At 50.1% G+C, this 26325-nt stretch overlaps 1 protein-coding gene across 1 annotated transcript in view; it reads left to right on the top strand.

The window, feature by feature from the left end:
- The window catches only part of TLL2 (tolloid like 2), a 129052-nt gene extending 103160 nt beyond the window's left edge, over positions 1-25892 (top strand). Inside the window, exons 11-21 of the mRNA XM_029245818.1 lie at positions 2631-2747; positions 3741-3886; positions 4342-4537; positions 12815-12940; positions 13697-13857; positions 14508-14688; positions 16125-16250; positions 18235-18362; positions 21362-21575; positions 23949-24199; positions 25758-25892. Coding sequence (XP_029101651.1) covers positions 2631-2747; positions 3741-3886; positions 4342-4537; positions 12815-12940; positions 13697-13857; positions 14508-14688; positions 16125-16250; positions 18235-18362; positions 21362-21575; positions 23949-24199; positions 25758-25892 — 1781 coding nt within the window. The remainder of the gene's footprint in view (positions 1-2630; positions 2748-3740; positions 3887-4341; positions 4538-12814; positions 12941-13696; positions 13858-14507; positions 14689-16124; positions 16251-18234; positions 18363-21361; positions 21576-23948; positions 24200-25757) is intronic.
- Positions 25893-26325: the final 433 nt, after the last annotated feature.

The raw sequence follows: 26325 nt of genomic DNA, 5'->3' as shown, positions 1-26325 counted from the left end.
TAGGGAGGCAAATAGAAAATCCATGTAAAGTGTGTAGGACAGCGTCTGGCATAGTCTGGTTCAATTCCAAAGGGGGCTTTTGTCAGAACCATTACAGTGAAGGTGAGAATCTGGAGACCTCAGTCCAGGGACAATGTAGACGGTTCTAGTTAAGAATTACAAGGTGATCTGGGGAGACGTTGCTTAGACATAATTTGTAATTTATTCTACCAAGTCTAGCTCTGCCAAGGCAGTAAAACACAACTGAGCTGGCAATTCCTGTCTCTTCCGGGGTACAGAGCAGAGGTGGGTGGTCCTGTGGCCCTGGGGTGCGTAGTTTCTTAGGCAGCAAGGTGGTGGAAGTCCCTCTGTCTTTTGAAAACTTCCCCAGTGGCTGTGACAGCTGGGGTTTTAAAAGGAGAAATTTGGACTTGAAACTCGGTTTGGCTAAGAAAGAGTTCCTTTTGTGAACCGGCATTGCTTCACTGCTGTTCAGTGGCTCCGTCTTCTCACTCGTGAGCAATACTTCCCCAGGCTTACATGCTGTTTTCCAAGAACTAATTGATACTAATTGGCCATGCCCGAGGAACCGTTATTGGAAGTGTATAGACTTCTGATGGATTTTTCCTTGCCCAGTTCTCAACAGCAGTTTTAGCTCATCTCCCTTAATATTAAGCTCCCCAAATCCGAAAGGCTACAGGCAGCCAGAATCAGAAGGAAATGGCAGATTAGCAACCTCTACCCCTGTGTCTCCCGAAAGAATGTCGACCACAGTTGGCCCCTAGGAAGTGTCTGTAGTGGCATTTATTACTCCCCCAGTCTCCTCCCCCCGCCCCAGTTCTCAGAAGGGCAGAGCAGGGGAGCAGCGTTACAGCTTCAAGCGGTCGATCCAGTTGGCTAACACAGTGCTGGCCGTAAGAGGATACCCGCTAAACATCTGTCAAATGGACTTTAAAACATTTTTTGGAGATAAAATTCATGCACCACAGTACATCTCCTCATTAGAGCATGTACGTCAGTAGTCTCAGTGTGCTCACAGAGCTGTACAGCCACCACAGTCTGAGAGCATCTTCATCATCCCCCAGGGAAAGCCCATACCCATTAACCGTCACTCCCCCAACCCCCGTGTTAAATGGATTCTTGAGTGACTCACACAGCCAGCGCTTGGTGGAGCCACGGACGCTTTCCGTTCCGAGAGGCCTTGGCTGGTCTGTGTTGTGAGCTGACGATGAGTATGACTCAGTGCATCTCCCACCCCACCCCCGTTCTTGCCCTGGCTGCCACCCTTATGTGGTATTGGAAATTATATGGCCAAGGATGACCATGCCCTGGGAAGGCCTGGCCTTCCCCCTTTTCCTCCGTAAAGGGTCCACGTTTCACACAATGTACTCACGTGTCTAAGAAACTCACGTTTATTTGTATGTTCAATACCACAAGTTCAGTAGCAATTATGAGCCCCTTTCCATCAGGTAGTGGGAACTTAATTACAGTCAATTTGTGTTTTCTCCCGCAGGGTGCCAGTGGGGGGCACACTTTGTGCCAGGGCATGGTGTCTGGCACATTGCCATCCCAACTGGCATTGCTGGGATGTCCTCATCCCCCTCTTGTCTCCAGTCCTCTGTCCACCTAAGTGGCTGTGGTGCCTCCTCCTTGGCTCAGCCCTAGGCCTGTTCAGATTGGTACCAAGTTCACATCTCCCTAGAAGACGTTCTATGGGAGACGTGCTATGGCTCCCCAGGCCCTCTGGGCTATGGGAAAGTCGTTTCCATCCCCTCCCAGGAGTCCTGTTGCTGCCATCGTGTCCTGCTTTCCCTGAAGAGCTCTGCATGCCTGTCTCCTGGCCTAATGTCTTACGAAAACACACAGACACTCCTGTTCTGACCCCAGATGGGACATGGGGAATCCAGGGTCTTGTTGCCCCTCCAGGCTGTGCCAGGGACTGCCCTGGGGGCACAGCTCTCTGCTTCTCCCAGCTCCTTAAACCTCCTTGGGGTCTCTATCAACCTTCTCCACCCAGGGCACAGGGTCCTTTCAGAGGTTCCATGGTGCCCTCTCCAATCCTCTCTCCCTCTAGGAGAGGATTGCTCCTCCACCCTAGGAATCTTTCTAAGACTACAAGGCAGGGGAAATGTGCTCTTATTCACTGTGTATTTTCCCAAATCTTTGGTATTGTGGCCAGACTTGTGGAATTCAAAAGCCAAGAACTGATTTTGTCATCATGTGTCCTCTGGCAACCCTTCCCCGAGACAAGGAAGGCATAAGGCATGCCCCCCAAATAGAAGGGTGTATATGTAATAGAAATACCAGGGAGGACACGCACCACTTGCTCAGACCACCATCCCACCACTGGCCTTGCTGGGACGTCCTCATCCCCCTCAGCACCTCAACAAGACCCACTGGTAGGGGAGGGGGTGCCTGGGCCACACTCAGGGTATTTGACTGATTGGCGTCTGAGACTCTCCTGAAGGAGGCATACAGGCATGTGACTGTTTCCACCCCAGCTTTTAATCCTGTATGTGCTACAGGATGAGTTGCCCAGCGAGGACTGCTCACCTTGAACCGCATTTGAAGCAACACTGCTCTCTCTCTGCCTGCACTGAGTCCCTCCGTCCTGTCTGCCAGCAGCCTGACCGTTCTTTTCCGCTTCCCAGGTAGGTTTTGTGGCGACAAAGTCCCGGAGCCGCTCATCTCCACAGACAGCCGGCTCTGGGTGGAATTCCGAAGCAGCAGCAACATCCTGGGCAAGGGCTTCTTCGCGGTGTATGAAGGTTTGTTCATGACGAGAGGAGCCGCCGGCGTGGTTCCTGATGTGCCTCAGTCCTTCACATGCAGCCGGTGTCCCTTCCCACCCTTGCACGTGTGGCAGCTGCCCGAGCCCTGAGGGTGGGGCAGCACCGTCCCCTTCTCCCACCTTATGGAAGCTGAGAGGCTAGCTGGGCTCCCTTCAGGACAGGCGCCATCTACCTGTCACCACCCAGCGGGGATGGTGTTGTGTTGGGGGTTATGGAACACTTTGGAAATGAAAGCAGCCTCTGAATAGCTGTGTGAGCCTGAGCAAAGAATCCAAACCGCTCTGAGTTACATTTGTGAAAAGAGGACTTTGGACAATGTCAAGGAATTTCCAGCTACATTTCTTGGAAGGGCCTCTGAGGCCATCATGGTGGTTGAGTTGCGGGAACCAATAGGTCTGGGCTCTAGGCAGCTGCCACCAGGGCAATTCTGCTTCTGTTTGTTCCACATATTGGGTTTCTCTGGCTAGTTACCCCTGTGCCCGCCCTCCACCCAAAGGAAAACACTAAATAGTTATTAAGGCCCCTTAGGGACTTAAATTGTAATTTTGGAGAGGCCAAAGCTTTGTTTTTATAAAGGAAATAGCGTGCGTGTGCGTGGGTACACATCACTCTGTACCAGAGACCTCCACCCTCTGCATCAGAATCACTGGGGAATCTCAAACCCCCGGTGATCACCCAGGCACAATTGATCAGAACTTCTTGGGATGTGGCCCTGGCTCCCATAGTTTGAAAAATCTCCCAGGTGATTTCGATGCACAGCAAAGGTAGAGAACCACTGCTCTATACAGTTATTTTCTTTATATGAGAAAAATTCAGAGTTGCAAACACATGAGATGATGCCTTTCTGGAGGCACAGTCTTGGTTGAATGGAAATGAAAATGTTGGCAAGTGGAGCCACCTAGTGGTGTACTTCCTTAGTAAGGGTCTGACCAGGGACCCCCCCCTTTCCTCCTGGCTCTTTTTCTAAAGCTACCTGTGGGGGAGACATTAACAAAGATGCCGGTCAGATTCAATCTCCAAACTACCCGGATGACTACAGACCTTCCAAGGAATGTGTTTGGAGGATTACAGTTTCGGAGGGATTTCACGTGGGGCTCACCTTCCAAGCTTTTGAGGTAAGTACTGCTGATCTTAGACACTGTGCTCTATAAAGATACGTTTCCATTTTTTTGGTTGAAAACAGGAACCTAAGAGGCCATTTCAAGTCCATGATGCATTTTGCCAGGACATCTGGTTATCAGAGCCTCTGCAGGCTTTGAAATCACATCTGCCTCCTCGCTGAAGGCTGCTGGAGAGGGTGGGGGAGTAATTGAAGCAGAAGTCGTCTAGAATGGGATCCCAGAGCGTTTTGTTGAATCTTTCTTTCCTGTTTATCATGACTTAATCTCTTTGCAGCTTGATTCATCCTCGACTTGCACAAGTAGGAGACAGCTTGGAAAAGCCCAGGACACGTTTGGGTCCTTTTGTCTCTTGGTTAGATTTTCAAGAGTGATATTTAGGTTCCTTTCTTAAATTGAAAACCTTAAGGCCAAGCTGCTGTCTTTCACGTTGTCTCCGTTTCTCCGTTTAGATCGAAAGACACGACAGCTGTGCATACGACTACCTGGAAATCCGCGACGGCCCTGCGGAAGAGAGCGCCCTGATTGGCCACTTCTGTGGCTATGAGAAGCCAGAGGATGTAAAGTCCAGCTCCAACAGAATGTGGATGAAGTTTGTGTCTGATGGCTCTATCAATAAAGCAGGCTTTGCAGCCAATTTTTTCAAGGGTATGAATTAGCAGTTGTTTCCATTTTAGTCACAGGATGAAGTATTGCCCCCCTGGCCTAAGAATCACAAAACCCATAGGGAACCTTAGCACCAAACAAGGCTTCCTGCAGTGAGGAGGCAGCAAGCCGTTTCAGAGCTGTGCGTAGATCCCCCAGCGGAGTTCACGACTGACTGGGGAACAGGCTCAGCCTTGGCTTCTTTCTCTGTGGTAGAAAGTTGTGCTGCTGCAACTTGGAAATTAGGTTTATAAGTTTCCAAGGTCAACTTCATGAACCTTAGTGAAACTGAGCATTGATAACAATACATATTTGTGTAGTCACTATCATTAATTGAGCACCTACTGTGTGCCAGGAACGGTAGAAGGTACTTGACTTACACTATGTCATTTAATTCCCAAAATAAACCTCTGAGTTGGGTTTAGATCATGCTTGATCAGGGTTGAGAAGGGCTGCTCAGGGTCACTCAGTTAAGTGGCAGATCAAGAATCTAAACACAGTCTGACTCCTAAGCTCAAACTCTTTCTAGAACACTGCCTTGCATGCCCTGATGTGGGCCAGAGAGGCAGCCCAGGTCTTCAGCTCCTGAAGCATCAGCTCCCAGTCTACAAGCCTACCCTCAAGTGGGCAGAGCTGGGCAGGGGGCGGGGGGACACTGAGAAAGTGTGGCGCTCACAGGAAACAAACCTCGGTGCCACCTTAGGGACTGACTGCTCTGTAAGATCTTGATAAAATCAGATGCAGAATGGCATGGGAAGACCAGCATTCCTGGCCCCAGCAGAGTGAGCTTCCTAAGACTCTTTTTTTTTTTTTTAACATCTTTATTGGAGTATAATTGCTTTACAATGGTGTGTTAGTTTCTGCTTTATAACAAAGTGAATCAGTTATACATATACACATGTTCCCATATCTCTGCCCTCTTGCATCTCCCTCCCTCCCACCCTCCCTATCCCACCCCTCTAGGTGGTCACAAAGCACCGAGCTGATCTCCCTGTGCCATGTGGCTGCTTCCCACTAGCTATCTATTTTACGTTTGGTAGTGTACATATGTCCATGCCACTCTCTCACTTTGTCACAGCTTACCCTTCCCCCTCCCCATATCCTCAAGTCCATTCTCTAGTAGGTCTGTGTCTTTATCCCCATCTTACCCCTAGGTTCTTCGTGACCTTTTTTTTCCCCTTAGATTCCATATATGTGTTAGCATATGGTATTTGTTTTTCTCTTTCTGACTTACTTCACTCTGTATGACAGACTCTAGGTCCATCCTTAGACTCTTTTGAATAGATAGGTTTTCCTTCTCTGCTCTCAGAGCCCTGGAATTCCTCAGACCGCATGCTAAGAGGAAATATCGGCTATTCCCCAATGCATTGTGACTGGGCGCCCACCATCACACCAGCAGCCACTGAATGGAGATATCCAATCTGCAACTGGTGGTCCCCAATCAGTGACCCCTTCCTCCCTCCTCTCCCAGGGCTCCTGGCTGTGCTAACCCAGAATTCCTGGTCCCTTCCTTCCTCTGTCTCCCCATCTGCCCCCTCTTTATCCCCTTCTCCCAGGTTTTAGGTGAGCAGATGGTGTCAGAAGAACCCACTTCAAGCTGTGTGACCCCGAGCAAGCATCCCTTTGTCCTTACTGAAGCCCCTGTTTTCCTCTCTGTAAAACAGGGAGAAGGAAATCTGCCCATTTTACCCAGCCAGCTGTGAAGCCCCAATGAAATGATGGCTGTGGAGACACTTCATAAGCTGAAAAGTACCACACAAGTGTGTGGGAGTTTTTTTTTTTTTTTTTTCTGCTTTGAGCCATCTGGGGACAGCAAACCCAAACAGAAACAGAGCAGAATCCTAATGCTCTGAATAATTGGAGACAAAGTTTAATTCTTTCCCAAGCAAAAACAAACAAAAAACCAAAAACCCAAGCCACATCAAGTGTATTTCAAATGCAGTTCGCCTAGTGGTTGTGGTGGGAAGAAGGACATGGGAGTCTTAGTAGAGATGCCTTAGTAGAAGTAGAGATGCACAGCCCTCGCCTCACCCTAGCCCAGACTGCACCTGCTGGGTGTCTCTCAGCCTGGGGAGACCCCCGTCTGACTTAGCGGCCACGCTGGTTGGGTCGCCTACAGCAAGTTATAAAACCTCTCTGAGCCCCAATCTCTCTACCTGTAGAAACAATACTACCAGGTTATCGCAGAGTTATCAGGAGAAAATGAAATAGCATTAAGTGAACACACATGGTGTCATGTTTAGTCCCATTAATTTTTTTTGCTAAGGAAGGAATCTCTGAAGTTATTTTTCTCTCTGGAAAAAATGATGCGACAACTTCTTCTTGCAGTTGCCGTGTGTCACTTTCTTATCGCTGCTGTAACAAATGACCACAAATATGGTGGCTTAAAACAATACAAACTTATCATCTTACAGTTCTCGAGGTCAGATTCCCTTGCCTTTTCCAGCTTGTAGGGGAGGCGCCTGCACTCCTTGGCTGGTGGTGCCCTTTGGTCTTCAAGCAGCAAGGGCAGCTGAGACCTTCTCGGGCTGCATCCCAGACCTCTGCCTCCATCATCACGTTTCCTTTTCTGACCCTGACTCTCCTCCTCCCACTTTCAGTTGTAAGGACCCTTGTGGTTACAGTGGGCCCACCCAGACGATCCAGGATAATCTTCCATTTCAAGAACCTGAAATCACATCTAATCATATCTGCAAAGTCCTTTTTGCCACGTAAGGGTAAGGTAACATCCCCAGGTTCCAGGACTATGATGTGGACGACTTTGGGAGACCTCATTTTACTTACCACGTCACAAATAATCATGAGGTTTTATTCTAATTCTGTTTATCCTAATTCTCCTGTCCTTCTCCTTCCCTGACTTCCACCCCCAGGTCCGTAAATTAGGTGTTGGGGCTTCTTTCCAGTAAGACAACTGGTAACCAGTTGGCACTGGCCCACCCACATCTCATTCCTCGTTCTGCTGACGATCAGCATTGCAATTTTTGAGAGGACCAGCTAAAATTGGAGGTTAGGGTTTCCAGATTGAACAAATTTTTAAAAACCCTTTGCCCAGTTAAATTCAAAGTTCAGGTAAAGAATGATCTTTTAGTATATGTACGTCCTAAATATTGCATACTGTACTAAGAAATAACTGCTCATCTGAAATTCAACTTTAATGGAGCCTTCTGCTTTTTTTTGTGGCAAACCTACTGGAGATGCCAGTCAGTGCAGTGGAGAGGGGTGTTTCTATCTGTGATGCTAAACCGGTTTGTAAGGGACTGAGTCTAGAACCTTGGCCTGCTCTGAGCAGCCATGATAACTAGCTCCGTTTTAGTGGTTAGAAAATGCCATCTTCTCCCTCTTCTACCTTTAACATTTATTCAGCAGTCACCAAACTGTCTCAGGGGCTGTGGGACAGAGGAGAACATGGTCCTCGTCTTTAAGAGCTCAAGGTGACAAAGGAGACCTGTGAGCCAGTGGGCAGTGATAGTGAAGTGTTGACATCGGAGGAGGGTCTCACTCAGCATGGGGGTGGGGTCAGCACCCAGCCTAGATATTCAAGGACATGTCAGTTGGCAAACAGCTTTTTAGATGCCTGTAAAGGTGTTAATTGAAGCCCATCTACACTAACTTAGTGCACAGGCCCAGCTTGACATCTTTTTTATGTTAAGAAGGACTGTAGAGGGCTTCCCTGGTGGTGCAGTAGTGGTTGAGAGACCGCCTGCCAATGCAGGGGAGACGGGTTCGTGCCCCGGTCCGGGAGGATCCCGCATGCCGCGGAGCGGCTGGGCCCGTGAGCCGTGGCCGCTGGGCCTGCGCATCCGGAGCCTGTGCTCCGCGGCGGGAGAGGCCACAGCAGTGAGAGGCCCGGGTACCGCAAAAAAAACCCCGAAAAACAAAGAAGGACTGTAGAGAGCCACATTTAGAAGAGAAGAACTATACAGCATTGACCTTGACCCTGAATCTTAAAAGAGGAGTCAGGTCTGGTGGAAGCCTCTTTGGGACCTATTAAAGGAGAAAGAAAAGACATCTATCGAGTATGCCAGAGGCTGTACCAGTTACCTCACTTTGTCTTCAGGACAGCCCCTTGCTTGGCATCATTACCCCCATTTTAAAATTGAGGAAACTGAAGTTCTAAGGTGGCCGAGCTAGAAGTAGGCCCTGCATGTGTAGGACTTCACAGCTCATTCTCTTTCCTCTGCAGAGACCTGAAAGCCACAGGAAAGTAAAGTGAAGGGATTTGAATTTTTGATTTGATTCTGACATCTGTCACCCTTCTGTCATGGGAGTATAGGGAGAAGGGCCCTGGATTCAGCCTCTGCAGTTCAGGGTCTAGCCCTGCCCACACACTTCTTACCAGCTCACTGCTCTCAGGCAGGTCAGTTTTCCTTTCTGAGACTTGATCCTACCTGCTTTGTCCTCCTCCGTATTCACAGTGCCAGACCCACAGGGGGCTCAATAAATACTTACAGGGCAGTGGATGAATGAATAAGGCTCAGATTCTCATTTGTGGATAGGGCTTCTTGCTCCCTGCTCTGCCTACCTTTCAGGGTTCCCACGCGGATGAATGAGGCCAGAGACCACAGTGCAGAGCAGCGCCGTCCAACAGAAATAGGAGGCAAGTCACAAATGCAAGCCATGAATGTAACTTTCAACTTTCCAGCAGCCACCTTACAAAAAAAAAGCAGAGAAAGAAAGAGGCAAAATTAGTTTTAATACTATATTTTATTTAATCCAATATATCAAAAATACTATCATTTTAATATGTAACCAATATACACAATATTAATGAGAGATTTTATAGCTTTTTTTTTTCCACACTAAGTCTTGGAAATCCAGTGTGTTTTACGCTCACAGCACATCTGAATTTAGAATAGCTGCATTTCAAGTGTTCAGTAGTCACATGGGATCTAGCACAGGTTAGCACAGGTCTAGAGCCCCAACACAGCCAGCTGTTTGTCAGCCTTTTTCCAGCAAGGCTGTCAGTAGGATGTCCTGTGAGCACACAGGGGCCAGTGCGTGTGTCAGGACTTCTCCAGTGAAAGAAAGTGGAAGAGTAACTACAAAGACCACGCAGAAGAGTTGGACCAGCCAAAGAAGCTCTTGCCTTCGTGCCAGTTGGCAGGAGTCTCTGCCCAGGGCCCAGCTGGCACGTGGCTCTGTCCAGGGTGCCAGTTGGCCTCTGCATCCCTCTCCTGGTGCCAGATGGAAGTCCCTCTCAGAGCCTGCTGGCCGGGCAGCAGGCAAGGCACCTCACATCTCTGCTTACTTGGGGAGATGGCAAGTGCATTTTCAGGTTGGCAGGGCCATTTTGGTGCCACACTCCCCACATAAATGGGAGGGTTTCCCACCTTGATCCCCATGCTCCACAGTCCCAGTACTGATGGCCCACCATGGGATCTGTGGTGTGGGGGACTGGCTCCCTTCAAGGTACTTCAAAAGCTTAGGGATGTGCCTTGCCTTCCCTTTCCTTAACTCTCTCTGAAACAATGTTTGGGATCCTACCTGAGTCATCTCATTATCTAACCTCAGAATGGTTCCTTCTTTCACTGGTACTACTTGGGGAAGGCCAAAAAAAGCCAGAGTCAGCAAAGCTGGTCCCTGATTCAGCTGCTTCTCCCACCCCCACGCTCTCCCAGATTTTTCTGGGTTGCTTGGCCTTGGCCACTGTGGCCCAGAGCAAGCATGAGCCTGTGGGCGTGAGGTAGATGATAATTCATTCTAGTGTGGAGGTGATTCAGAGGACACCCAGGCTACCCCTGAGAGCAGGGCCCGTGGTTCACTTCCACACCATACACCCGAGCTGGAGCAGGGGTGGAAATGGCCACACATCCCACTGCTCTTTCTGGAGAAAGCTCAGGTGTAAACTATACCTTTTACCCATCTTCCTGGGCCAAACACCCTACCCTTCTAGTCTTTGGAGGAAATATACTCCCTTTGCTTTAGGTGCAAATCCAATCCACCAGCCTCTCTCCCTCCACATGGCTAAGATGGTGCCAGGAGACTTATCAGTGGTCCTCCTTTTCTTGCCTATGACAATCGTGTGTCCTGCCCATCGCATCTTCTGGCATCAGTCTCCTCTCCCCCAACCACCCAGCTCGGCCCTTTGTTTAACTTGCTCTATGTTGATGGGCTCTTTCCATGGTTCCTTTCCTCCCTCCCGCCAGTTTCTTGGCTCTGCTGTGCTGCCTTCCTGCCCATCTAGTCTTCCTTCATTGGCCCATCCTTGATGCTTTTTCCTTCTTTCTGTTCCTGCCTTGTCTTTCTCTCCCCTCCCCAGGCCTACTCTACTCTTCCCTGATTCAGGGATGCCAGGTAACCTTATCCTTTTCACTACTCCCATCATTGTGTCTCTCCATCCACTGGAATTTCAAAAGCAACCCTGCTCTTTCCTAGAGCAACAGCTAATGTGTACTGAGTGTCTACATGCTGGGTACTTCACAGGCATCATTTTCAATCACCACAACCCTAAAAGCAGATACTATTCTCATCTTGAAAGTGGAGGAAGGCTCAGAAAGGTCAAATCATCCAGTTTACTGAAGGAAGATCCCCTGGTGATCCAACCCAGGTCTGTCTGGCTCACTCTAAAGACTGGACTTTTTCTATTCCTCATTGTTATTGATTCTCCTCCTTTTACACTTTTTAGCAAATGTCAGAGAAAGTACTTTGCCTAGTGTAAAGTAGTAAATAATTGCAGGATTGTTACTACTTTAGCAAACTTAATACTTATACTTGTTTGAAGCTAAGGACAACTTCAACCCCTTGTCTAGAGCATGTCTCCTAAACCCAGTCTCCCCTACTGACCAACTTATTTAAGCTTTTGTTGAGCCCAAGAACACATCACTCTTAGAGTCACCTAAGTTTACTCCTCACTATATGAAATGGTGGGATATTTACAAACTATCCTGCACCCAGTGACGAGCCACCAGGTTGATGAGTATTTTGTGCATCACGGATCAGGGAGATTGGAAGGAAATGTGTTTGAGTTGGAGTTTATTTGAGTTGGCAAAAGGAGATATGGTGGTTGAAAAGTTTGCGTTTTCTGCTGGACCATTGGGTTGGAAGTTGCAAGGAGTCAGAGTTTTTAACAATTCAAATTTCAAAGGACAAGAAATACCTTTAAAAACAGTAAGATTCCTATCTCTAGGTGTTTTCCAGCAGGGTCTGAAAAGCCACCTACCAGAAATGTTACTAAATGGATCCTTGCTGAGGTGGCAGGACTGGGGATCTTTTCAAGTCTTTACCAACTTGAAAATGTCCTCATGTATTTTATGTGTAATGCGAGGTGTCCCGAGATTTCGTGAATTCTGTCCTTGCTCTGTTCTTACCTTCCCTGGCGTTAGGAACCAACACTTCCACCCGCTCTCCAACCCTTTCTTCCTCCTAGGCTGGGCTTTTGTTGTTGTTTGAAGATGTCTCTGTGTCTGGTTGTCCTTTCCTTAGACTCTGCAGCTGTTAGGCTACCACCTGCATGCTCTTTAGGGATAAATGTACCACAACTTGGCAACAGAAAACAATGATTTTTTTCCTTTTACTTCTGATACTATTCTTGGAGATGCCCAATGGACTGGGTTTTTCTTTTCTTTAACGTGGGCTGACATGTCCGGGGAGATTCTCCAATGAGTCCCACGTTCTGCCTCTGGACGGCGTCTTGCTTGCTGCTGTTTAATTGCCCCAGACACATCATTGGACACTTGTCGGTGCTGAATCCCATGTAACTCCCCTGCTAACTGAGTCTCTCTGTGGCCTCTTCCTGTACAGGCATCTGTTCACCTAAGAGCCAGCATTTTCTGTAACCTTGAAGATCACCTCTTCAGATTAGTGATAAAAATGCTAAATCACAGCTTCTGGTTCTGTCCCTGGAGAATACTTATACATCTTCATCTAGGAATGTGTCCCTTTGTCTTTACCCTTTGCTTAATGTCCTGAGACGTTCCGCATTTATAGGGGACCCCAATTTTACGGCATTGAAATTGATCGTCTTTGGTATGATAGCTTTGAGATTTTCTAAGATCACAAATACTGCTGACTGAACCCTGCGGAGAATGAAGTTATACCAGGCCCGGTCTCCTCTCAAAGGAGCCCTGCTTCTGGCTAACAAGTTAGTCTTGTGTGTTGTCAAGGTCCCACTCGTAGCTGTGGCTGCTGCTGGTTTCTGAGACGTGGACAGGGGACTCCTTGGAAGGTGGTCACCAGGAGTCACTCTTTTTCTTAGAGGGAATCCCGGGATGTGGAAAGCGACGGGGAACAGACCCGGCAGCTTTGTGATGACTTAACCATGGTCACCTTCCTCCCCAACAGAGGTGGATGAGTGTTCCTGGCCAGATCACGGCGGGTGTGAGCAGCGCTGTGTGAACACTCTGGGCAGCTACAAGTGTGTGTGTGATCCTGGCTATGAGCTGGCCTCTGACAAGAAAGCGTGTGAAGGTTGGTGTTGGACCTGCCAAGCTGGAGTAAGAGGGGATGGGGGACAAGTCTTAGGAGAAGGGGGGCAGATGAAGTTGGGGCAGCTGGTTGGCTGTGAAGTAACAATGGACAGCTGTGGGGTTGACCCACCTCCTTCCTGGAGGGAAAAACAACTCGATGAAGCCACAAACGTGAGATGACTTTATCAGACTCCACCCCAGCAACTGTTCAGGTGGAACCATGGTTCATTTTCTTCTGTGACTGTGTGAAATTCGTATGATTATTAAGGTAGCAAATAAAAGCAAAGAATAAGTATGAGCACTTTGGTGTGACTCAACGAATAGTGCATTTCATTCATTCCATTCCTACCTGGCTGGTGGTGTTTTCCTTGCCCACCTGAATGACTGCTTGTTCATGGAAGCCAGGGACATTGCATAGCTTGGTGCAAACATTTCTAAATCTTGAAACTCTGGGCAGCTACAAGTGTGCGTGTGATCCTTGGTCCAAGTCATGTGAAGTCCCCAGCTATGCCACTGAGTGAGAGGTAAGCACAAACGCATCGTCTTTTTTAAAAAAGCTGTAAAGACTTGTCCTCCACTCCATCCCTCCAAATCCTCCGTTGAAACAGACTAGAAGAAAGGAGGCTGAATTAATCAGTTCAGATGGTCTATTTGTTGTTGTTATTAAAGAACAGCAGGGCTTGTTGCTGCTTGGGGGAAATTGCAGTCACTTGGAAATAAAACCAGATGAATCTTGCTTTTTTTCCCCCCCATGCAGTGGCCTGTGGCGGTTTCATTACCAAGCTGAATGGAACCCTCACCAGTCCTGGGTGGCCAAAGGAGTATCCTACAAACAAAAACTGTGTCTGGCAAGTGGTGGCCCCCGCTCAGTACCGGATCTCCCTTCAGTTTGAAGTGTTTGAACTGGAAGGCAATGATGTATGTTTCTGCACTCCAATTGACTGGGGATCGTGTTGGGATGTGGCTCAGGGCTGAAAACTGGCGAGGGGCTCAGCAGGCGGGGAGGTGGCCTCCTAGGGTCGTGGGGTTGTAGCTGGGCGGAATCTGGGGGGTGTTTCGTGAGGCAGTTTCAGCGGCACACCCTCTGCAGATGGAGGGCTTTGGTCCTCTCGTCACTGATAAATCCGAGGAGAATCAGGACAAGAGAGGAGGAGGCGGGTCTTGGGGGCGGGGGTTGCGAGGTGGTCAGGACAGGTACATCCCCTGGGGTAGGAATCTGGGGCTTGGCGTCCAGCTGGGAGGAATGGAGGCGGTGAGATGCAGCTGGCGACCAGGGTGGCATAAACACCCCATTCCCTCCCTTGGGCGGTGGTCACGGGGTAATCAAGGCATCCAGCCGAGGCTCAGGCAGAGCCCTACAGCTGGACAGCTAGTCAGGAGTGCCCCCTGTCTGCACCTTGGGCTGGAGGGAGCCCAGTAAGAGTCGAGAGGACCCTCCCACTGGGCCTGAAAGAGCTCGACTGCCCACCTGGCAGGGTGCAGCTCTCAGGAAGGCAGCCCTGCCATGCGCCAGAGTCTGCGGCGGGACTTGAGGGCACCGGGCGGCTCCCCATGGCTCCCCCTTGCAGGTGTGTAAGTACGACTTCGTGGAGGTGCGCAGCGGCCTGTCCCCTGACGCCGGGCTGCATGGCAAGTTCTGTGGCTCTGAGACGCCCGAAGTCATCACCTCGCAGAGTAACAACATGCGCGTGGAGTTCAAGTCCGACAACACGGTCTCCAAACGCGGCTTCAGGGCTCACTTCTTCTCAGGTGTGCAGGTTTGGGGGCAAGACCACAGGCTGAGGGCAACACGGCTTTGCGGGCTTCCAGCCTTGGGGCACCCTCCCGCCCCTCTCTGCCCGCTGCCCCGGCCCTCACAGTGCCTCTGCCTCGGTCCTGGTTTTATAGCGTGGTGGCTATGTTATTGCAGGGCTACCAAAACAAGTGACCACAAACCAGGTGGCTCAAAACAACAAAAAATGTTGTCTCTCACAGCTCTGGAGGCCAGAGGCCTGGAACCGAGGTGTGGGCAGGGCTGTACTCTCCCAGAGGGCTTGGGGAGGAGCCTTCCTTGCCTCTTTCTAGCCCGTGGTTCCAGCGCTGAAGTGTTGGGTGGTCTTCATCTCTTTATTTTTTACGGGCTCTTTAAGGATTCTTAGTTGTCCTCATAGAATCAGAGGGCAAAACTAAAGCACCAAGTGTTCAGTGACACATTACCCACAGTGGGCAGAGGGTACAGAGAGGAGGGAGATGTCCCTGACCCTTGAAGTTATCGTGGCGGGAGGGCCGGGGATGGAGGTTGGTCCTCGGTTAACAGGGAAGGAAGCTGGCTTAGGAGAGGGCTGCATACTGTGCTGGCTTGAGCTACAAGATCCGTAACGACAACAACAGCTAACATCTGAGTCCATCCGTAATAATAAATAAAAACTAACACTGACTCAGGGCTGGACGCTGTTCTGAGTGCTTTCCCTGTACTAATTCGTTTCCTCCTCTCAACAATCCTGTGAGGTAAGGACACCATAAGTGACTCCACTTTACAGGTAAGGCAGCTGAGGTACAGAAGTCAAGGGCTCCCCAAGGTCACAACAGTTGGAAGTGGAGGAGCAGGGCTGGCACTGGGCCGCCTGGCCCGAGGCTCGCGCGCTTACCTGCTCCACAGGCAGGAGGAGATGTGGGGCCGTGGAGTAGCAGCCCAGGCCTCTGGTCACACAGACTGCTTGCTCACTGAGTAACCTTGGGCACGTTAACGTTCTCAGCCTCAGTTTTCCTACCTGTAAAATGGGGGCATAGGCACCTCCCTCCTAAGGTTGTGTGCGAATCAACTTAGGTAATATAGAGGGTATAATAGAGTGATTAGTGTCCATCACAGGGTAAATACTCAGTGCACGGTGGTTATTTTTATTATTGTTAATATTATTATTAATACTAGCCTATCCTTTAAGGAGCTCCTTGGTTTGGGTGGGGAGCAGGAGGGGAGAATCTATATATACATTAAAGTGCTTTAGGAGCATGGGGAACTCAACATGTACCAGGGCCAGGTAGTATCCAAGGAATGCTGCCCCACCCTCGGCCCCATGGAAGGATAATCAGAGTTGGGACAATCAGGGAGGCTCCCTGGTGGAGACTCCTTTGGAGCTGGGTTCTGGGCTGTGAAGGACGCTCCCAAGTTGGTGGTTCCTCTTAGGAGAGTCCGTTGATCTCCGCAGACAAGGACGAGTGCGCCAAGGACAACGGCGGGTGCCAGCACGAATGTGTCAACACCTTCGGCAGCTACCTGTGCAGGTGCAGGAACGGCTACCGGCTCCATGAGAACCGGCAGGACTGCAAAGAGGGTGAGGCTGGAGCGTGGCCGGGGTGGAGGGCGCAGGGAGGCTCACCTTGGCTGCCCGAGTGTGCACATGCGTAAGAGTGAGAGCGAGGGGCGCTTCTTCCAGGTCTAGCAAGCCCCAAACTGAGGCTCAGGTTCTGCCTTCCCTCCTCCCACCTTCCTGCTCAAGAGTGATTTTTGCCAGGGCAGTCACTCCTTCAGGAAGCTTGTAGGGGCCCTTGAGGGCTCTCCTACAGTTATTATTGCAAAGTGGTTAAACGCCAGGCTCCAGAATCAGACCACCTAGGTTTAAATCTTGGCTCTGCTACTTACTAGCTGTGCGACCTTGGGAGACTCAGTTAACCTCTCTGAGCTTCAGTGTCCTCTTCTGTTTCAAATGGACTAAACATACCTCCTTCTTAAAGTTTTTGTGAGGGTTAAATGAGAGCATGCTTAGAAAGTATTTCAGACAGGCTGACACATATTAAGCGCTTGAAATGTTGATAGATATCAGCCATCTATGTCATAATCATATTTACCATTTGCAGGTCTAATAGTAAAATAGAATTTGGGGAAGACTTTGCTCCCTGCTCCATTCACTACTGGGAGTCCAGACGGCTTTTAGTGTCCAGTCACTCTGGGAAAGGCCTTCCCATGTTCTTACCCCATCCTGCAAAGGGAGTTTGAGCATCTCGATGAACACACAGGCCTCCAGGCCTTGTCCCCACCACAGAGCCCCGCATGCACATCAGGGTGAGGGAAGATGTGAAGACCTCATACCCCTGTTCTGGGATAAACATTTCAGAATTAGGAGATACTGGCTGGGGCGCCACAGAGACTGGTCAGGGCCTCCCTGGAAGGTTAAAGAATGAACTTAGACATCTTCAGAAGCCCACCCTCGAGCCCAACGCTGTGACCTGGACATAGGAGGTCACAGGTTGGGTTGAGAGGTGGATTGGAAGAACTTGGAAGGAACTGTCATTCTGGAACTTAAAAAAAACTTTGTTTAGCCCCTGTGGCGTGGGTTGGGGGGGTGTGGCAGGAGGGATATAACTCCACTAAGGTCCCATCAGGTGAACTGTATGCGTTCCCCCAGGGTGGCAGGGAGTGTGGCAGCGAACATCCCACGTCTGAGCCGCTGCCCCTGTTGGCGCCCGTTCTCTGTGGGGCTGCGGAGCAGAGGCAGCAATGAGGGGGAACCTCCGTGCAGCCGCCCCTCCCTCTTACCCACCCTCAACCTCCAGCTGCCTCAGCCTGAAGCCACAGGGCAGAGACAGCAGTGGTGCCTCCTCAGCGCCCTCTATCCCCTAATCAGCAAGAGCAAAGGCAGGCCTGGCTCTGCCCCCGGCCAACAGGTCACTTGCCGTCTCTCAGCTTATTTTCTCAATTAGAAGGTGGGAAGGATTAAATGAAAGGATGCAATCAAAGGGCTTAGTGCAGTGCTCGACACAGATAGAGACAAATTCTAGCTATTGGCCAAAAGCAAGTCGTGGGACCGCTCTTTGCAAATAGCATGGTTACCAGGCCAACATCTGTAGCCTCCATTTGAAATTGCTTTGGAAACTCAAAGAAGGCATAGTGATGGAGATCTTTGTTAGCACTTACTGAACATTTCACACGCATTATCTCATTTAATCCATGCATCCCTGCTACAATGTTGGCACCCCTTTTACCAATAAGGACACCAAGGCTCAGAGTCCCAGAGCTTGTAGGTGGTGGCACCAGGACTTGAACCGAGGCCCATCTGACCCCAGGGCCTGTGGTCTCAACCACTAACTCTACCATATTTCCAGTGACAATCACAATTAGAATAGCAGTAGTAAGAAAGGTGACCTGGCTCCAGGAAGGCAGCAAAGCCAAATAAATCAGCAGATCTCTGAGCTGGGAGACCCTTTATTGAGGCCAAACCCTGCCCTCACATATTATGACCATGTGACAAGAGGTCAGGGAAGAGACCCACAAATGAATTACCTCTCTCTCTCTTCTGTGTCCCCCCCCGTCCCCCCCAGCTGGCTGTGTGCACAAGATCAGCAGTGCAGAGGGGACCCTGGTGAGCCCCAACTGGCCTGACAAATACCCGAGCCGGAGGGACTGTACCTGGAACATCTCTTCAACCGCGGGCCACAGGGTGAAACTTGTGAGTTATTTTCAAAGTTGATGGACAACACGGACTTCGGTATCAGGCTGACACGGGTCTGAGTCTCTGCTCGGCCTCTTCCCAGCTCTGAAACTTGGGGAGGTTACTCAACATTTCCAGGACTCAGTTTTGTTATCTGGAATATGGGGCTGCTAATGAAACCTACCTCTCCGGGCTGCTGTGCAGATTAAGAGAGGAGGCACCTGAAGCCCTCCGCCCAGGGTGGTGGGTGAGAAAAGCTCTGTAAATAGCACCTGTTCACAGTGGTGTCAGTATGACCTGGCACCCATCACACAGATTTCAAGCGCTGTTTGAGATTCAATAGTTTGCAGTTACAATATTTTACAAAAAAACAAAAACAAGAACAAAGCATTCTCAAGGTTAAAAAAAAAATGTAGTCAGTCAGAGGGTCGAAAAGTGGAAATCAAGTTTCCAGATCCTCATGCTCACTCTAGGAATGACTTCTCTGAACATTTTCTTGTGAATTCTTCCAGAAATTTCTGTGTGTGTACGCACAGGAACAAATACGTATCCTTTTTCTTGCTCACGTTTCTCAAATGGGTTCTATTATTCATAGTCTTCTACAACTTACATTTTTTCCAGTTAACGATAGGAGGTTAAGTTATGTATGCTAATTCTCTCTTGAATTAAAAATGTATATCTTCCAAGCCTTTCTTTGAAGTCGCATCCACGCATATGATTGTGGTGGTCTGCACACCATGCTCGGTTATTTCAAAAGAGAAATGAGTTTTTCCTACAAGTCTTGTTTCTCAGCCACCAGGGACTCCCAGATCGCGGAGTGTAAAACAAACCCTCTTGCCTTCCGGAGAAGTTGTTGTATTCCAGCAGACAAACAGTTTTTAAATGGGTCATTCTAACTCTGGAGATAGCTAAGCTCTTCAGAATGTATATGGATGTCCCCCTGCATTATGGACCAATAATGCAGGGAGAAGGGGAGAGAACAAAGGAGAAGGTGATGATAAATAGATGATCACCCAGGGACTTGCGTGGGTCTTTACTGGCGAGAGCGGTGAGGAGGACAGGTGGATGAATGGGCGCCCAGGCTGGGCACGGGTGCAGGCCTGGGGCATCGAGGGGTGAAGGCAGGGCCCCTGACCACGGGTGCCCACGTGGGCACCTCATATGCATGGCTGTCCGCGTAGGAAATGCTTTCGGCTGCTTTCTTGGGTCAGTCAGAACAGCCTTGAATCTGGGCGAGGGTGAATTAAAGCAAGTGCGTTAGAGAAAGGCTGCCGTCTGCCGGAAGACGATCGCCATGGCAACACAAATCTCTGAAGACAGCGGGGGAATGGCGCGCCCTGGGGTTGGGAACGCACAATTTGCACGACTGGTAGCGGCGCTTCCCTGGAAGGGCCACAAGATTTTAGTAACTGCCCCAAACGTCTTTCCCTGTTCTCTACAGTACTGAGGAAATAAAGCAACCGATCACAGTGGCCAGAGTGAACCCAGATCTCCAATTTATCTGAGGCACATACATATGCGCTAGTTCTTAAATACTTCCTTGGGAAGTGGATGGTGGGTATACTGATCATGCTCTACCTTTTTGCTACCAGAGTGTGGGCTGAATACTTACCAGGAAGCTAGTGTTTGACTGCACAGGGATAGCCACAGGGTGTCCTATGGACTTTTGGGGAGCGCCCCGTCTCCCTGGCCCACCGTCACCCTCCCATTGCATTGCTCACCCTGGTCCCACCAGCACCCCCTTCCTACTCCTGGCCACCATCCCTACCCCAACTCTCTGGCCCCACCTCCCTTCCTATAAGTGTGAAGAGCTTTGCCCATTTCAAAGCTCAAACACAAGATGTGTGTGTCATTCTTACAAAAGCCAATGGCCCCTCTATTTCTCCCTCTCTACCTCCATCTCTGCTCTGTCACCCCGGGCCCCTTCTTGTGAATTGCGATCCCTTCCAACCCCCAGCTAATGTTCTCTCTCCCTCTCTGTCATTTGGTCCAGGTCTTCAGTTAAACTCTCCCCTCTCACCTTGTCCCATCCCCCTTGTAGCCATGGGCAGGCCATCGGCCAGTCCCAGCGCCTGAGAGGCCCTACATTTGGGGCTGCAGAGCCTGGTTTACAGCCTGGAATTATGGGGTTGCCCTGGCCTGCTTCAGGGGACGGTCTTGCGGGGACAGAGAGGAGAGAGGCAGTATAGCCTGGTGATGGTTAGGAGTGTGGCCTGGAGTCAGGCTGGCTGGGGGTCCAGTTCAGCTCCATCCTTCTCTAGCTGTTTGAATGTGGGCAAGCCACTTAACTTTCCTAAGATCCAGTTTCCCCTTCTGCACACTGGGGATAATAGTAGCTCTTCCCTTACAGTATTATCAGAATTGAGTGAGAAAATGCAGGGCTCTGCATGGAAAAATATATTCAACTCTGGCCAGCCACTCTCAGAACAATGACGTGGAGTAGCCCGCACTTCATGAAGCCTCATTCACACGGTGCAGTGCAGAGGTTAAGTGCAAGGGCTCCTTGACCTCCTGGTCATGGCCCAACTCTGCCAGTGGGTGACCTTGGGCAAGTTATCCGACAGCCCCGTGCCTCAGTTTCCTCATCTGTAAGGTGGAGGTTCTCATGGTGGACACCTCACAGGGTCGTGAGGATGACTACTTACAAAGCATTTAAAACAGTCCCTGGCTCAGAGTGAACACCTTGGTCCCTGCTGCTCTCATCGTTGAGGGAGAAGCTACAGGATGTGCCAGAGGAGCACAGACACCAGCAAGCACTGAAACGCTCTGACCCCAGCCATCTTATCCGCAAAGTGGTCGTGGTAGCAATAGCTCATAGGGTTGTTCTGGGGACTAAGAGAGGGGCCAGCTGGAGACCTGCTCAACAGATGTGGCCACCATCATCACGGGCTCCATGCCACCTGCACAGCTGGCTGGGCAGATGCGTGTCCTTGTGCCCCTTCCTTTCCCACCGCGGGAGAGGGGGGCCCGCCCCAGCTGAAGTGACCTTGCCTCACTTTCTGCTCTTCCATCCCTAGACGTTTAACGAGTTTGAGATCGAGCAGCACGAGGAATGTGCCTATGACCACCTGGAGCTGCACGATGGGCCCGACAGCCTGGCCCCGGTCCTTGGCCGTTTCTGCGGCAGCAAGAAGCCAGACCCCGTGGTGGCTTCGGGCAGCAGCCTGTTTCTCCGCTTTTATTCGGACGCCTCGGTGCAGAGGAGAGGATTCCAAGCCATGCACAGCACAGGTGCGTGGGCTGGGAGCCCGGCCTTCAGCTGATCCCCACGTGGACTGGAGATAGATGGGTGATCAAGGCAGGGGAAGGACCACCTTTAATTCTGACTCTGGGGGATGAGCAGTGTATGATAACATGTCCCTTTTAAAATGAAACATGGGCAACCATAGGTGTAGGGTTGTTTTCTTTTAATGTCCTTCATTGACAACCTTTGAAAGGGGCAACCCTTTGTCGGCGCCACGTTCCTTTCCTCCCTTTCTTTCTTCCTCCCACCGCCCCCCACCCCGCCTTTAAAATTTTACTTGTAATTTTGCTGGTCTGTGAAACCCTGAGTCTGGGTGCTGAGTGGTGGAGAGTAGCCCTTTGTACGCTCCAAGGACCAGTTCCAGAAAACGAAAAGTGTTTTTGTTCCCCATTATTTTTCCTCACTTGAAATAAATAACTTTATTCAGCCCTTTGGAGGAAAATGTTTATGCATATAACTTACATTATTTACTGTGTTAAACGGAAGAAAGTCAGTAAGAACACTGGCTCTGCTCTTTAGCCATTTAAAGGATACAACCTGGGACTAGAACCCTTGAAGCAACTTTGACTCTCTGATCCTGGCCCTCTGGCAAAGCGGTGACTGTGCAGCCCACTCAGAGTCTGAGATCATGATGATGATCACTGTGAGGTTTTCTGATCCCTTTAACAGCCCCTCCTCCCAATTTTTTCCCAGAACCAGAAAACATGAATCAGTTGAGACAAAATGACAGCCAGCACCTTCTCCGTCTGGCTGGCCCTTGCCTGGGAGAAAACTCCCCACCGTTCACGGCTGCGTTGTCACTTCCCCGGTGAAGTTTAAAAGCCACTAACTAGTGACTTCACCCTCTTGTCCCTGCGGACTGAGTGTGGGTGCTCAGGGTAGGTCAGGGTCCTTCAGGCAATGGGGGCACACTCAGGTAGAATCGTTAATTGAGGAGAGTTTAATAAGGGACTGTTTACAGAGGGGTGGGCAGGGTGTGAGGACACCATGGGGACAGTGCAGCAACCAGGGCTAGGTTGCAAGGCTGTTACTACCCCTGGCCTGGATACCAGAGGAGGGAACGGTTCCTGGAGCCTAGAGATAGAGGGGAGCAAACAGAGGGCCCCCCAACAGGAGCGAGGACCAGGCAAGGAGGGGGCCTGGGACTAATGACCTGACCTCTCTCCTCCCTCCTGTGATCTGCTGGTGTTCCCTGTGGCTGGATCATGAAGGCAAAGGGCTCATCCATGTAGACCCAGAGGTCTGCCTCCAGGGGCCCAGAGCAGGTGGGGAAGAATGGAGAGGGGATCTGGCAGGATGGATGGAAGGCATCCTGCTCTGCTAAGTGCCCATTTCCTTGCCAGCCACGTCTCAAGAATTTGAAATTTCCCAAAGACAGCTCAGACCTGGAAGAAATTCTAAGCTAGAGCACACATGGGATTAAGAGTTGGCAGTCGGACAGGACTGGGGCCAGGCTGGACATGGAGCTCCAGCTGGGCTGGGGAATGTTACCAGATAGTGTGGAAGCCACGCCAGCGGGAGGAGGCATGGAATACATTGAGGACCTGCTGTGGAGGAATTTGCCTTCAGAATTTCTGTTGCTTTCTAATTTCCCATCCCTCTCATTTACACATTTTTATTATGTGGTCTCTAGCAGCCTAGACACATGGTAGGATGGGACTCAGGCCAACCAGAGTTACCGTCCCAGTGAAAAAACGCAGAAGCCAAGGCTACAGAATACAAGTCCAAAGTACAAGGCGCAGCTCGCCTGTAACACTCACAGGGGTTTCAAAGCTGGCCTATAGTTAGGCTCTCAAATGCAGGCTCCAGCCAGGTCTATTCTGAGGTTTCAGGTTTGAGCGCTCACCAGCAGTTTTGATGTGCTTTTGGTGCCCTCTGCTGGCAAAATAACGAATTACAGTAAGTCGGCCGGGCAAGTGTGAGCCCTTTTCAGATGCTTCTAACGCTTCCACGCAGTAAAGTGGTAATGATCCATCCCACATCCCAGCGACCAGGCGGGCAAATCATCCATTGGCCCCAGGTCTCCATAACTGGAGAGAGGAAAAGGCTTTTGTCAGTAGCATGCCCCGGTATTCCCCGAGGCCTCCTTATGGCCCAATCTGGGAACATAGGACCTTGGTTTTTACGTAAGGGTCAATTTGGGCTCCCCAGTGAGCCCTGAAACTCCTGGATCTCTTTTACTCCTCTGTAAAATGGGCTGACGAAACTTTCCCGACCCTTCGCACAGGGCACACACCAGGCTTTGTGGAGAAAACTGGCCTGTACGGAGGGTGTGAAGAGAAACTGGGGGCCGGGAAGAGGGGATGCAGAGCGTGCGCTCTCTCTGCGGAGGGGGCATCGCGCTTCTCTCTCCGCTCTAGAGTGCGGGGGCAGGCTGAAGGCCGAAGTGCAGACCAAAGAGCTCTATTCCCATGCCCAGTTTGGGGACAACAATTACCCGAGCCAGGCCCGCTGCGACTGGGTGATCGCGGCGGAGGACGGCTACGGCGTGGAGTTGATATTCCGGACCTTTGAGGTCGAGGAGGAGGCCGACTGTGGCTACGACTACATGGAAGCGTACGACGGCTACGACAGCACGGCGCCCAGGCTCGGCCGCTTCTGCGGCTCCGGGGTGAGTCCCGGGGATGCGGGGGAGGCGGGCCGCGGAGCTGTCGGTTCAGACACACGGGCGTCAGGGTCCCTGCTGCTTTATAACACCAGCCAGGAGGCCCGCTCTGCTGGCGCACAGAGGGAAACTGGAGGGTAGTCGCAGAGGAGGTTGGGAGGTACGGGGGACCTCATACCGAGGTCAGCTAGGTAAGAGCAAATCCTTTTTAGGACTGCCTAGTTTTGCAAAGGGTTTGTCTCTCCCCGCCCCCCTACCCCCCCACACCCAGTTTTCTTTAGCCTTCAGGCTTTAAAATGTTTTTTTATTATACTTTTGCATATTCCACATATTCACAATTCTCTCTCCCAATAAAACCAAATGCCTGTGAAAATCATGAATCACTCTTTTACTCCAAACATATTAGTTATGCTCAAGGTCATGATCATTTTTCTCATTATCACCTCTTTCCTGGGCCACCTCCTCAGGACAGGGCAGGCCTGTTTTGATCACTATTTCCCCAGCACCTGAAATAGGGCCTGGCATGTAGTTGGTGCTCAGTGAAAGTGTGTGGACCAGCCAGTTCAGTGTCCTGGGCCCTCTCTGGCTGTACCATGCTGGGCACTGTCCACCTCCAGGGCTGATCACTCAAGCTTCTTTGCAACTGGCTGGACTTACATTAAATCATTTTGGAGTCATTAGTGCTTATGCTAAACAGAACCTCAAACTGGCATTTGCATGAGTCTTTGAATAATTTCCCTTCATCTTCTCTCACCCTCCAAAGAAGAAAGGATGCCGAAGTGTGACTTAGCTGATGCAGTACCTTTGAGAGCTAAAGTCTTTCAAACTGTGGGGTCCACATGCAGAGGAAAACCTTGGAGGGTCCTGAGCAGTGAAATGTACGGGAAGCCCAGTTTGGTTCCGTTAGAATCTGTCAGACAGCAGCCTCAGAACCTGGCTCCCCTTCATCCACCACCTGGCAAAACCTTTCTGACAAATGTAGTGGCTCCATCCCATGTTTTGTCCTTGGACAGGACATAGACCTCAACAATGGTCTTTGTCTTAGGTCTCCTGGAAGACACATCACAGTGGTGACCCTAGAGCTGGGTGATTCATGGTACACACTTTACAGTGAGAAAAACCTGAGCTTGCAGCCTATCTAGGTGTGTGAACTTGAGTCTCATCTCAGTCTCAAGTATAGAATAGAGATAGAACCTGCCTTACAAAGTTGTTGTAAAGTTTACATGAGATGAGATCAGAAAGTGCTTAGAGAAGTGCACTTAATTAATCTATGCCCTTAATAAATAACAGATTCTATATGAGCCATGCATTTCAGATTGCCTTTGGAAAAGCAGGGCTGGGGCAGGGAGCGGGGGGTGCTCTCTGGAGCAGAATTTGAAAAGCTTTCCTTTGAAAAAGAGCTTGTTTTGTTGCCCTTCAGAGCCTCTGGTGCCAGGGATGCCTCGCGGCATCATCAACCATCCTGCGTCTTTGTGTAAAGTTCTGTCTCATTCTCCTTATTTTAAACTCCAACCACAGCCAACTGGCTTAAAGTCCCTCTGGTTTTCCTTTCCCCTCCCCTCAGCCATTGGAAGAAATCTATTCTGCAGGGGATTCTCTGATGATTCGATTCCACACGGATGACACCATCAACAAGAAGGGCTTTCAGGCCCAGTACACGAGCACCAAGTTCCAGGATGCCCTGCACATGAAGAAATAATGTTGTTCTTGGAAAACAGGAAATGAGAATGTTTTTGTTATAACAGTGGCACCTTGTGAATTTCCTTAAAGCAGTGTGCAGTATTATTCTCAAACAAGAACTCAAAATCTAGCCTTGGAGGTGTGTGTATCTGACGAAGTTCAGCCAAAACAAGGAGAGAAGATGTTCCTTTGATTCCAGCTGCAATGTTATCAATCATGGAGTTTTAAAGATTCAGATTTGACGTCCCTGCCTGTTCACTCTCCTTGTCCCTTGCTCCTATGAGGCAAAAGCCCACTCTTGGGTGGGTCCTTCCTCTATTTCTGGACGTGCTTCCATAGGTGTCAGGCAGTGTGACCGTGTCCTGGAGACTCGGATCATCTTCTGTCTACACCGCGCAATGAGGATAAAAGCCTGGCCATAGCGCATGTGCTCCTCACAGCTTTGGCTGGAG

This window comes from Monodon monoceros, unplaced genomic scaffold (assembly GCF_005190385.1).
Source record: "Monodon monoceros isolate NGI ecotype Baffin Bay Population unplaced genomic scaffold, NGI_Narwhal_1 Super_Scaffold_4, whole genome shotgun sequence".
NCBI classification, from domain to species: Eukaryota; Metazoa; Chordata; class Mammalia; order Artiodactyla; family Monodontidae; genus Monodon; species Monodon monoceros.
Note: the sequence above shows the minus strand (reverse complement) of the source record. Positions and strands in the feature narration are given on the sequence as shown.